Consider the following 14,013-nt stretch of genomic DNA (forward strand, 5'->3'; position numbering starts at 1 on the left):
AGTAGCTTACCTTGAATTTCTCTGTTTCATGAAGCATAATGAATTGAAACACATTATAGAGGCAGTGATGAGGATGGGATATTCCTACAACACTTGATCTAGTCTGATTTCCAAAATTCACCAGTCCAATGTGAATCCTACTGATATTGGCCATCTGTGGTGATCAAGAATTCCCATTAAGAGTCTACTCTTTTACAACAGTTGTGCTTTTGTTTCGGGACATTTAATAATTGATTGGACTGAAGTCATTGAATTAATCTTCCCCAGTGTTTGCCCCTGCCCTGCCCCAGACATTTTGGTAAGAGGATGGAAGGACAGCAACAACTTATATGACGTGATCACATGCTAGCGAGTACTTCTCCGGTTCAATCTCTGATTTAATGAACTTTTCACAGGGGTCCCATAATCACTCCCCACACTCAGTCAGGCTCAAACTGGTTTTTCACATTAATGTTCAATGCTAAGCCAGCTTTCCTGAGTACAAGTATGTGTGGATTACAAGGAGAGGAGAGGAGAGAGAGGGAGGCCACAAAAACCAGGCTAGCCAAGCTTGATCATCTTGACAGGTAGTGTTGAAATACCTTTATTTCTTTTTTCTTTTTTTCCCTTTTTTTTTTTTTTTTTGCATTCTTGGTTCCCTGCTCAAAACTACTGTTCAAAATAAGACTCTTCTACAAAACAAAAGAAAACCAAAATCTCTCCAAAATTAGACATTTAAGTATCTCATGGCTGTACTGCTAAAAATTAAATAAAGCTTTCCCCATAGAACTTCCTCAATTTACAAAAAAGCCCCAAACCCCAAACACTAAATCCCATATTTCTTTTCACTCTAAATTGCAACTGTTCTATCATGTCCATCCTTCACAGAATCTGTCCGCTTCCCTCAATTTGTTTTTCCAACTGAAGGGTATCAGGCAACAAAATGCAGTTATCTTGAAATGCACACCTGTTAGGCAGCCCAAAGGCTGTGGCATAGATTGCCCCCCATCCCTCCCCCTCCCCGAATCACAAACTGTCGGAGGCATTTTTCTCTGATAAAGAAGACAAACTGAATGAGGTATCATCAGGCTCTGGCGAGGCGTGATGGAAATCCAGCTCTTCTAATTCAGGAGGTAAATCTGACAGCAGGGCCTGGGTCAGAAAAAAAAATCAATTTTTTTGGATTAGTATATGGACAGATTCTCCTAGGTTTATGTTAAAAGGTGCAAGCATCTCATTTTGGATTTATTCCTAGGGATTTAGAGAAAGAAGCCTCTGTCTGCATGGTTTTCTGGTGAGAACAGAACACATTTCTCATCTGACAGGGAAATTTTCATTGACAATTTAATAATTATAAAGCAGGAGATACTGAGGAGCATGGATTAGACAAGAGAGGTACTCTGGACAAAGGGGAAATCAGGAGGGAAGATGAGTAACCATTCTCCAACAAGTACTTTGGAGAGCTTGAGGCATTTCTAGTTTGTCATCACTAATGCAATAGGGCCTGATAATCATTGTTAAAGAGTCTGAAAATTGTGGGCCTTATTAAACTCTGCCAGTGCCAGTTATGCTCTCCATCACTGAGACAATTTCCATTTCACTGCAAACGATTTTGCATTTTGGTGGGAGAATAAATGCCTTCGGTAGATGACAACTTCAAAATGGACCAGGCATCCTTTCCACAAGCCGTGGCCCGATCCACAGGTGACTCAGTAACCACTCAGGACACAGACACACCGGTGAATCCAGACGGTTAAATGATCTGAATGGAACAACGTGTGGCAAACAGGCTGCCTGGGCGGACCACCGGGGACTCACCTCTGCCGTTAGCCAATTGTTTTGGCAGAATGAGCAGAACTAGTATCAGCCCACTCCAAACAAATGGTCTTTGTTTGGCTGGCTTCTCCACCGCCCTCTTGCCATTAGGACTTGGAAATCAAGGAGCCATTTGGCCATTCCCTCAACTGAAAACAACATGGTAGCTTTAGGCAATTTCCAGTCCTTAGTTGGGGTCCAAGACTAAGGAATGTGAACAAATTTAAGAGAGGACTTATGTGAAGACATAAGATCTTCTGATGAGATAAGGCAGGATTCCTTCTTTGAAAAGGCAAACCGAGGGGCAACTAAGTGGCTCAGTGGATAGAGCACAGGCTCGAAGTCAGAAGTTCAAATCTGACCTCAGACACTTAAAGCTTCCTAGCTGCGGGTCCCCGGGCAAAAAAAAGAAAAAAAGGTAAAGTGCATTTAGCCTCCCATGCCTGAGATGAGAAACATACTCCTTGGATAGGTTATGTAACAGAGACCTAGCCAAGTTACTTTAAGACCTGTGTGGAAATGAGGCTTTCATTGCCAAAACAGGGCTGCCATTTATTTTGCTCAGTTTCAAAGTCTGAACTTCTGGCTGAAATGGAGATTACTGATACAGAAAGGTCATCTCCAAAGTGCCACATGCCTTCTCAGACGCCGTATCCCAGTAACGGGATGCAGAGACTTTCATCTCCGGCATGTTGGTTAACCTCTAACCAAGGTCAGATACAAGGAAGTCATTACTGGCACTGGCTAGACAGAATCTGTGCAAAATAAACGACTGGACTTAGTTCAATTTGTAATTGCCACACATCCTCATTAAGGAAGGCAAACCGCTGCAACAGATACTAACGAGACCTTTTGTTAAGATTTTCAGGAGATATAGCAGGGGCCAAAAGGACGTGAGACAACTGCATTATCAAATCTAGGAGTAATAATTTCAAGTCTGGGAAGAGGATTATGTATTTGTTCAACACTGAATTACCCATGACTGACTAATGTCGGTGTCTCGTGAAGTATGAAGATTTGGGTCTCAGAGGCAACATGTCTCCCTATTTATATTTATTTATGGATGTGTATGTATATGTATAGAGAAAACAAATAAAACTGAGTGCTGAGGCATAAAGTTGACTAAGAAGTGGTGATTTTCAATGTCTTACTGTGACCTTGGCTTTTAATATTAATACCCTGAACAAATTTCCAGCCTAGTTTCACTGCCTATATTACAGAACAAAGAAAGTAAACCAGTGATTTTACTGATACCGCTTCTCTACGATTGCTGTAGCTCTTGCAAGTGGAGACAAGTGGAGTCTGGCCGAGCTAGTCCCATGTCAGTCTCTGTAATGTTAATCGGAGGCTCCTGTAGGGGTGGAGAGGGGCAGAGGCATGGAGGGGGAAAATGGCAAACTTTTTGATAGTTATTGCTCTTTACCCTCATGTAAAGGTGAAGGAATCAAAGTTCGGGGAAGAAAGCTGATAGATCCACCCCTCTCTATCTTTGTCTCTCTCTCTCTGTGTCTCTGTCTTTCTCTCTCTCTCTTTCTCTCTCTCTCTCTCTCTCTCTCTCTCACACACACACACACACACACACACACACACACACAATGTAAGTTTCCTTGATGTCTTTTGTTTTTCACAATAGACATTTCCTCCTAGCCATGCCCTTGCTCCCCATGGGCCAAGCAAAAGCACGTAACATAGCTGGTTGTATCTGAGGGAGTATGCAACATTTAGAGCCCATGGTCCCTGACCTCTTTCTTTACCAAGAAGAAAGAAAGAGTTTTCATCATGTGTCTTCAGGAACCAATTTTTTCTCTCTTTGTTTTAGAGAACTTTTAGTGATGCCTTTGGTTTTTATATCAGTCATTTCAAAATATCCCTCCCCTCCCCACTAGAAACTCAACCATCCCTCCGCAATAAAGAAAACCAGCTGAGTAAAATCAACTGGTGTAATGGCTGCGGCTGCCAACGTCTGTAATGGTCTGGGCTTATGGTATGGTGCTCATTGTTATCCTTATTGTCATGGATTAGAAACCCAGGGAACCTGCAATCTCTCTTTCACCAAGGATTCTCCAACTTTTCTAGCCCCTGAACATAGTTAGGGCAAAAAATTCTGTGCCTCACCTGCCCTTCCAGTTTCTCTCCGTTACGGTAAAGACAAGCAAAACTGAGTCGTCAGGATTCACAAGAAAGCGATACTGCCTTATGATATGCTAACAATATCATAGTCTATTTCAAAATTATTAAATGTCAAATTTATTCCTTCCTTCCAGTAACAGAACTATAGTCATGTGACAATAGAAATGCTAACAAGACAAACAGGCCTCAGGCCACCTGAAGACCACAGCACACCACACTTTGAGAATCCCAGGCTAACCACCGGCCACCAAGAGGCCTTTATTCATTATTCAGGCATCCGCTATCAGCACCATGTTTCTACCCTCTAGCTCCCTTACTGGAGAAGAGGGAAAAGGGAGAAGGTTTGACTCACTGTTGGTAATAATAATAAAAACAGCAACAATAATAATAATGGTGCAGATCAGTTCACTCTGCTTTGGTACTTTACAGTTTGCAAACCCCCTTTCATAGATTGGAACCTCACAACAACTCCCAAGAGTTACTGGACATTATTATCATGATGTCCATTTTGCATCTGAAGAAACTAAGGCACTGAGTAGATAAGTGTCTTACCCAGAGGTCAAAGGAATCATTGTAGCACAGAGGGTGGGTCACATGAGAATTTGGAACAGCTTCCTTTTTCTTTTTCAACTAAAAATGAATGTGTCTGTTCACATGTTTAAATACCACTGGTGATTCCAAATTGACTGCATAACTGAATTCTTAAGACTATGGCCTTGAAATCCAGGACCACTTTCTGAAGGTCAGGCCCAGGATTGGATCCCATTTTGTTCTTTACAATTATCCAGACCATATAATGCCCCTAGGCCTGTATTCTAAAGCACCGCCATGAGTTCTTAGAGCCTATACTTGAGGTTTCTGAGAATGAAGGGACTGCAGAGTCCCATTACATACATGCCATTGAGAGCAATTCACTTGAACCAAGTTGGTAGGGGTAATTAAAAGGTTGATTGAACTGAGGCCGAGGGCAGGTGGAAGAAGACTGGGTTAAGTCTCGTGAATGAGTTACCCCTTTGGCCTTAAGTTTCCTAGCTGAGGAGTTTCCTCTAGAGTGCAGAGAAAGGAATTTATGAGAGGCACGGCCTGTTAGACTTGGCAACGATCGAATCTTCCACATGATGTAAGAGAGAAGAACACTGGGCTTGGAGTAAAGAGAACTAGGTACGAAGCCACACTCTGCCCCATAATATATGTGTGATCATGAACAAGACACTTCCCTTTTCTGAGCCTTAATTTCCTCAGCTGAAAAATGAAAGAGTTGGATCAGGTGGCATCCGAAGATGTTTTCACTAGAGGTCTATGATCCTCTGATCCTTGAGTTTCTTGGAACAGGCTAACTGTGGTCCTGCCTTGGGACAGAGACACAAACGCAATGAGCCCTAGGATTTCTTATACCCCGAAGAACATTCCCTGAGAAAAGCTTCTTTGTTCCTTGAGCTGCTAATATATGTCCTATGTTGTAGCCCAGATTAGTGAGCAATCATATGGTAAGATCTAGCTCCATTTTAGCGTAAAGGGCTTTGGGAAAAATTCATCCTAGCAAGATTAAGAAATTATTAGAAAAAATGCAAAGAGGGCAAAGCTCTTCATTTCAACAGTTCAAATATAAAAAAGGTAATGGTGCCCACCGATATGCCCCTGAATCACTAGGTTTTTAACAATGTCTCATGATTCCCCATCTAAAGGCAAGGATACAAACTGACCAAATATGCTGGTCCGCCATCTTGTCTTTCCACAAAAGGACTATGCCCAAAGCCTGAAGAGGGAGTGAATGAAATTATGTTCCGGGGGCAGGGGTAGGGAGAGAGAGAGGGCAAATCCCAGCCTGACACACCCTTCTTCAGTGCAAAATCAGAAGGAAGAATAGATGTGACAGAATATGCAGGAAAGTAGTAGTATGTCCCACTTTTCATCATGATACACTGCAGCCTCCCGGTCTCTTCTCTGACTTACCTGCTGTTGCTCCTTATCGTCAGTCTTCATGGCTAGTATCAAGCTTCTCACAAATGTCTGGAGTTTAAAGTACTTCTGTTTCTGAATCTCCAGCTCATTTTCCATGAATCTGACTTCTTCATTCTGCAGGCCGAGATAGAAACAGCCCCAAAGACATTAGCATATGTGAAAGGTGGAAATTCTGAAAATCTCTCAAAGCAAAGGGACAAGGGAAAAAATCTAGTTCTAATGGGAGAATATAATGAAGCGAGCTAAATTATTCCAGTGCTCAAAGGTTGGCCGTTAATAGAATCGCCATAGAAAACATCCCTCAGGGTAAAGATGATCAAGTCTGAGTTTGCAAGGTCAAAAATTTTGTCACAAGTGAAACTGGTAAAGGAGGAGGAAATAAACAAACTCAACAACACAAGAAACAATTCCATTCATGGAAAATCCCCCAAAGTCTAATGAGCATTTAGATTAGGATTAACAACAGACAGACCCTTATTAACTGAGAGCAAGGAGGCGAGGGACAATCTTATAGCCTTCTTAATAAAATGAGGTACTGGGAATAGCTAAATATGTTACCCTCTCACAAGATGGCTTGGAAAACACAATGGAGATTGTGAGGACTAATTTAAGGGCTGCACAGAAGCTTGATTGCTGGATCTTTTCATACAACAAAAGGGGGCCCCGACTTCTCCTGAGCACTCATATCAGCGGGGTACAACGTGGCCAAAGCTCTCACTTGGAAAGTCAGGAAACTTCAGTTCTAAACCTGGCCCATGTGACCCTGAGCAAGTCAACTCTTTGGAGCCTCAACTTTCCTCATCTATATAATGGGCACCATACCTGTCCTAGTAGAGCAGATGACCTTGATCCTAATCCTTGTTCAACTATTTATGGGCTGTGTGACCTTGGCCAAGCCTCTTAATTCAACAAACATTTATTAATTGAACCTTCCTACATACCGGGTACAGAGAATACAAAGACAAAAAAGGGAATGTCTGACCTTTCTCATTTGTCAAAGAAGGAGGGTGGTCTAGATGGCATCCCAAAGGCCAGTTCCAACTTCTGATCCCACACACTCATCAAGAGCAAATTAAATAATGGACATGCAAATGTTTGGGAGAAAAATTAATTAAAAACATAAGTTGCTGTTTATTAGACTCCAGTTAAAGTGCATCAGGGATATACACTTCACTTAGGCTACTCAGGCCAGACAATCAGAGGAAGGGAGATCTGAAAGGGCCTTCAGAATCATCTCTCAGCTCTCTCACTGTATAGATCAGGGGTCCTCAAACTTTTAAAATAGGGGTCCAATTCACTGTCCCTCAGACTGTTGGAGGGCCGGACTACAGTCAAAACAAAAACTTTGTTTTGTGGGCCTTTAAATAAAGAAACTTCACAGCCCTGGGTGAGGGGGATAATTGTCCTCAGCTGCTGCATCTGGCCTGAGGGCCCTAGTTTGAGGGGCCCTGATGTAGAGGATGGAATTGAGGGAATTAAAGTAGCTTATCCAAGGTCACAGAACTAGAAAAATAAACAGTACCAGAATTCAAACCCAAGATTTCTAACAAGTATCTGACTTATGCTTGTTTAGCATGAGGTGACAAGATGAGAGAGAGATGGGGTCAGACTGATGGAAGCCTGAAGGTCACATTGAAGCCTACCTAGTGTGGTGGTTTCAACTAGTACAGGAGACTAGCAAAAAGGGCTTTTAAGAGTATAGACTAAAGGTCAGAGCCAAAATGGCAGAGTAAAGGTAGGGACCTATCTGAGCTCTCTAAAAATCCCCTCCAACTAACTTTGAAATAACTCCTAAAATAAAATTCTGCAGTGGCAGGACCAACAAAAGGTCAGGAGGAAAGAATCTTTCAGTCCAAGACAATTTAGGAGGTTGACAGAAAAACTCTGTTAATCAGGGGTGGTGGTTGGACCTAGAACACAGTGCAGGCCGGACATTGGCAAATCAGCACTGGGCCTTGAAGGCAACTGCATTGGCAGTGAGAGGGTTGGGCAACTGGTCAGAAGGAAATTAAAGAGGATCCTTTGCTGGCACTGGGTACAGAGTTCTATTATACTGCCCATATGGTGCTGTGGGTCTCAGTCCCAGGGCGAGGAGAAACACTCACTAAATGCTTACAGCCAAAGGGATGGGGACCTTGGTCACAGTTCCAGGGTGGAGAGGATGTTTGTGACTGCAGGAGAGTAGGACAGTATCCCCTCTACTCTGTGAGCAGAGCCCAATTTTAACAGAAAGTTAAAAGTTGAGAAATAGGCTAAAAATGATCAAATGACAACCAAAAAAAGAACCTGACCATAGGCAGAAACTATGAGGACAGTGAAGATCAAGACAGTAACTCAAAAGAAGAAAACAAAATCAAAATGGCTGCAGGCAAAACTTTAAAGAAAAATGTGAATTGGTGACAGGACACACAAAAACTTCCTAGAAGGTTTCAAAATGAATTTTAAAAACCAAATAAGAGAGAGAGTGGGAAAATTGGGAAAAGAAATGAGGAATGCAAGCAAATTAAGAAAACAGAGTCAACAGCCTAGTAGAAGAGGCACAAAAAATAATGAAGAAAATAAAAGAGAATTAGTCTAATGGTAAAAGAGGCACAAAAATCCCCTGAAGAGAACAACATATTAAAAAGCAGAATTAGATAAATAGAAAAGGAGGTATAAAAGCTCAATGAGCAAGTGGAAACTAACAACTCCATGAGATATTAAAAAATAATAAAACACAATCAAAAGAATTTTTAAAAAAACAGAAGAAAATGTGAAATATCTCATTGGAAAAAATAACTGACCCAGAAAATTGATCAAGGAGAGATAATTTAAGAATTATTCGACTACCTGAAAGCTATGATCAAAAAAAGAGCTTATACATGATATTTCAAGAAATTATCGGGAAAACTGCTCTGATATCCTAGAATCAGAAGGTAAAATAAAAATTGAAAGGAACCACTGATCATTTCCTGAAAAAGATCCCAAAATATAAACTCCAAGGAATATTATAGCCACATTTTAGAGCTCACAAGTCAAGGAGAAAATATTGCAAGTAGCAGGAAAGAAACAATTCATATATTGTCAATAACACGAGATTTAGCAGTTTCCACATTAAAGGATAAGAGGGCTTGGAATGTGATATATTAGAGGATAAGGGAGCTAGGATAACAAGGAAGAATCATCTACTTGGCAAAAGTGATTCTAATTCTTTGGGAAGAAAAATGGATATTTAATGAAACAGGACTTTTAAGCATTTCTGATAGAAAGACCAAAGCTGAATAGAAAATATGACTTTTGGATACATGACTCAAGAGAAGCATAAAAATGGTAAACAAGAAAAACAAATAAGGATTCAGTGAATTTAAATTGTTTTTATTCCTATATGGGAAGATTATACTTGTAACTCCTAAGGATCTTGCCATTATTAAGGCAATTAGGAGTATGTATAGACAAGGGGCACAAGAAGGAGTTGACTATGATATGATTTCAAAAAAAATTAAGGAATGACAAAGAAAGATGTACTGGGAAAAGGGTTAGGTAGAGTGGAATAAAATTATGTAATGTGAAAGAAATTGAAAGGAAGAGCTTTCACAGTGAAGAGGAAGACAAAGGCAGTACCACATTGAACCTTACTGGTTCAAAGAAGCAATAATTAGCACACTTGCTTAGGTACAGAAATTATCTTACCCCACAGGGAAGCAGTAGAGAAAGGGAATAAGAGAAGGAAAGAGTGATAAAGGGAAGGGCGGATGGGAAGAGGTGGTGATCGGAAGTAAAACAGACTTTTGAGAAGGGAGCGCTCCAGTGAAAGGAGACTGAGAGAAAATAGGATGGAGGGCAATACACAATAATCATAACTAGATGTGAATGGGATGAACTCACCCACAAAATAGATTCAGATAGCAGAGTGGTTTTAAAAACCAGAACCCAACAAGATGCTGTTTACAAGAAATAGACTTGAAGCAGAAAAACACACATAAAGTAAAGGTAGGGAGTGGGAGCACAATTATTATGTTTCAGCTGAAGTAAAAAATATAGAGGTAATAATAATGATCTCAGACAAAACAAAAGTAAAATACATCTAATTAAAATAGATAAGCAGGGAAACTACATTTTGCTAAAATGTACCATGGTCAGTGAAATAATATCAATATTAAATATATATGCATCAAATGGTATAGCATTCAAATTCTTCAAGGAAAATTTAAATGAGTTGCAGGTGGAAATAAGACAACAGAACTCTATTAATGAGGGAGTTCAACTTTCCATTTTTAGAACTAGATACATCTAACCATAAAATAAAGAAGTTAAGGGGATGAATAGAATTTTATAAGGGTTAGACAGTGATAGACCTCTGGGGAAAATTGAATAGGAACAGAAAGAAATATATTTTATCCTCAGCAGTTCAGGGCACCTGAATTACCATGTACCAGGGCATAAAGACCTCCCAACCAAATGCAGAAAATCCAAAATATTAAATGTAAATTTTTCAAATCATAATGCAACAAAATTATATTCAATAAAGAGCTATGGAAACATTAAAATTAATTAGTCTATTTTTCTTTCTCTGTTTTAGACTCTTCCTGGTTTAGGTAACAGTAGCATATTTGGGTCATAGAAGGAATTTGGCAGGACTCCATCTTTACCTATTTTTCCAAATAGTTTACACAGTATTGGAATTAATTGTTCTTTAAATGCTTGGTAGAATTTACTTGTGAATCTATCTGGCCCTGGAGATTTTTTCTTAGAGAGTTTATTAATAGTTTTTTCAATTTCTTTTTCTAAAATGAAACAATTTAAGTAATTTATTTCCTCTTCTGTTAATCTGGGCAATTTTTATTTTTGTAAATTTTCGCCCAATTCAGTTGGATTGTCAGACTTGTTGCCTTATAGCTGGGCAAAACAGCTCCTAATTATTGCTTTAATTTCTTTGTCACTGATGGTTAAGTTTGCTCTTTTCATTTTTGATGCTGGTGTTTTGGTTTTTTCTTTCCTTTTTCTAATCAAATTAACCAAAGGTTTATCTATTTTGTTGTGTTTTTTTTCTTTCATAAAACCCACTCTTAGTTTTATTTATTAGTTCAAAAGTTTTCTTAGATTCAATTTTATTAATCTTTCCTTTGATTTTCAAAATTTCAAATTTGATATTTAATTGGGATTTTAAAATCTGTTCTTTTTCTGGCTTTTTTAGTTGCATAAAAATTAATTAGAAATGAAATAATGCAATCCTAAAGAATGAGTGAGTCAAAGAACAAATCACAGAAACAATTTCACTAAAGAGAATGACAACAATGAGATACCATACCAAAATTTATGAGACAGAAAATTTATAGCTCTAAAAGTTACATCAATAAAACAAAGAAAGAAGAGATCAGTGGATTGGGCATGCAACTAAACAAAAAAAAAACTAGAAAAAGAACAAATTAAAACACTCCAATTAAACACCAAATTGGAAATCAAAGGAGAGACTGATAAAAGTGAAAGTAAGAAAACCATTTAACTAAAAAGTAAAACTAGGAACTGGTTTTGTGGAAGAAAAAAAACAAACAAGCAACGACTACAAAATAGATAAAGCATTGGTTAAGCTATTGAAAAAAAGAATTGCCAGTATCAAAAATGAAAAGGATGACTTCACCACCAATGAAGAGGAAGTTAAAACAATTATTAGCAGGATTTTTGCTCATATATATGCCAATAAATCTAATAATTTAAGTGAAATGGTTGAATATTTATAAAAGTATAAATTGTCCAGATTAACAGAAGAGGAAATACAATACTTAAATAGCCATATTAGAAAACTAAATTGAACAAGCCATCAATGAGCTCCCTAAGAAAAAGTTCTCAGGATCGGGTGGACTCATTAGTGAATTCTACTCAACATTTAAAGAACAATTAATTCTAATACTATATAAGCTTTTTGGGAAAATAGGGAAAGAACGATTCAAACCACATTCCTTTTAACACACAAATATGGTGCTGATACCTAAGCCAGGAAAATCAAAAACAAAGGAAGAAAACTCTAGATCAAATTCTCCAGTGAATATTGATACAAAAATTTAAAATAAACAACTATCAAGGTTATAGCATACATCTCACAGATCATACACTATGACTAGCTAGGATTTATACTAGGAATTCAGGGCTAGTTCAATATTAGGAAATCTATCAGCATAAATGACCGTATCAATAACAAAAAACATGATTATCTCGACAGATACAGAAAAAAACTTTTGACTAAATACAGCACTCATTACTATTAAAAATATTTGAAAAGGTAGGAATAAACAGAGTTTTCATTTAAATGATTAATATTTGTCCCACACTATCAGCAAGCATTTTCTGTAATGGGGATAAGCCAAAAGCCTTCCCAGGAAGATCAGAGGTGAAGCAGGGATGTCCATTATCACCACCATTATTCAATATTGTACTTGAAATGCTAACCATAGCAATGAGAAGAAAAAGAAATTATAGGATTTAGAACAGGCCATGAGGACACACAACTGTCACTCTTTGCAGATGACATGTTGGTATATTTGGAGAATCCTAGAGAATTAACTAAAAAACTAGTTGAAAAATAAACAATTTCAGCAAAGTTGCAGGATATAAAATGAACCCACATAAATTATCAGCTTATTATCAAAAAAAGCCAGCAACAAGGGATAGAAAGAGAAATTCCATTTAAAATAACTGGAGATAATATAAAATACTTGGGAATCTACTTGCCAAGACAAACCTAGGAACTATACAATACAGTTGTAAAACACTTTTCATATAAATCTAGTCAGATCTAAATAATTGTAGAAATATTACTTGCTCATGAGTAGCCCTAGCCAATACAGTAAAAATGACAATTCTTCTTAAATTAATTGACTTAGTCATTAAATTAAACTACCCAAAAATTATTTTATGGAGTTAGGAAAAAATGACAAAATTCACGTGGAATAACAAAAGGTCAAAAAACATCAAGGAAGATCAAAAATTCAAGGGAAAATGTGAATGATGTTGGCCTAGCAGTACTAGATTTCAAATTGTATTAGAAAAATGGTAATTATAAAAAAAAATCTGGTACTTGCTAAATAAATACAGTGGTAAATCAGTGGAATAGATTAGGGACCAAATGACAGTACCAAATATAGTACCAAATGACCACAGTAATCTAGAGTTTGACAAACTCAAAGATCCAAGATTTTGAGACAAGAACTCATGATTTGACAGAAATTCCTGGGAAAATTGAAAAGCAGCTTGACAGAAACTGGCCATAGACCATATATCTCACACCATATATCAAGATAAGGTCAAAATTGGTACATGATTTAAACATCATGGATGATATAAAAAACAAACTAGAGGAGCATGTAATATTTTACCAGCCAGATCCATGAATGAGAGAAGAGAGAAGAATGACCAAGCAAGAGATACAGAACATTATGGGATATAAAATGGATCACTGTGATTAATATTAAATTAAAAAGGTTTTGTATAAACAAAACCATTTCAGCCAAAATCAGAATCAGAAAACTGGAAAAATTTTCTCTGATAAAGGCCTCATTTCTCAAATACATAGAGAACTGAGTAAAATTTATAAGAATACAATTGAGAATGGTCAAAGGATATGAACAGATTTCAGAAGAATCTAAGCTATCTATAGCCCTATGAAAAAATATTCTAAACCATCACTAAAATTTTGGAAAAATGCAAATTTAAATAACTCAAAAACAACCTTATACCTATCAGACTGGCTAATATGACAGAAAAGGAAAATGACAAATGTTGGAGGGGACGTGGAAATACTAGACTACTAAAGTGCTGCTGGAGGAGTTGTGATCTGATTCAACTTTTCTGAAGAGCAATTTGGAACTATTCCCAAAAGACTATAAAACTGTACATACCCTTTAATATAGCAATACTACTATTAGCTCTATATCCCAAAGAGATGAAAAAAACAAAAAGAAAAAAAAGACATGTTTAAAAATATTTATAGAACAATTTGGAATTATGCCCAAAGTGTTATAAAACTACACACTGTTTGACCCAATAATATCACTTATTAGGTTTATGCCAAAGGAGTTAAAAAGGGAAAAGGACTTATTTTTACAAAAATATTTCTAACAACTCTTTTTTGTGGTGGTAAAGAGTTGGAAATTG

At 37.8% G+C, this 14,013-nt stretch overlaps 1 protein-coding gene across 4 annotated transcripts in view; it reads right to left on the reverse strand.

The window, feature by feature from the left end:
- Positions 1 to 554: 554 nt before the first annotated feature.
- Positions 555 to 14,013, reverse strand: part of HDX (highly divergent homeobox) — a 103,705-nt gene continuing 90,246 nt past the window's right edge. For all 4 annotated transcript variants that reach the window (XM_031945007.1, XM_031945009.1, XM_031945006.1 and 1 more), the window contains 2 exons: positions 5,878 to 6,000; positions 555 to 1,131 (listed from right to left, as the gene is read on the reverse strand). In XM_031945007.1, the coding sequence (XP_031800867.1) occupies positions 1,006 to 1,131; positions 5,878 to 6,000 (249 nt within the window). In that variant the 3' untranslated portion in view covers positions 555 to 1,005. The remainder of the gene's footprint in view (positions 1,132 to 5,877; positions 6,001 to 14,013) is intronic.

The sequence above is a fragment of the Sarcophilus harrisii genome, chromosome X (assembly GCF_902635505.1).
Source record: "Sarcophilus harrisii chromosome X, mSarHar1.11, whole genome shotgun sequence".
Classification (NCBI taxonomy): Eukaryota; Metazoa; Chordata; class Mammalia; order Dasyuromorphia; family Dasyuridae; genus Sarcophilus; species Sarcophilus harrisii.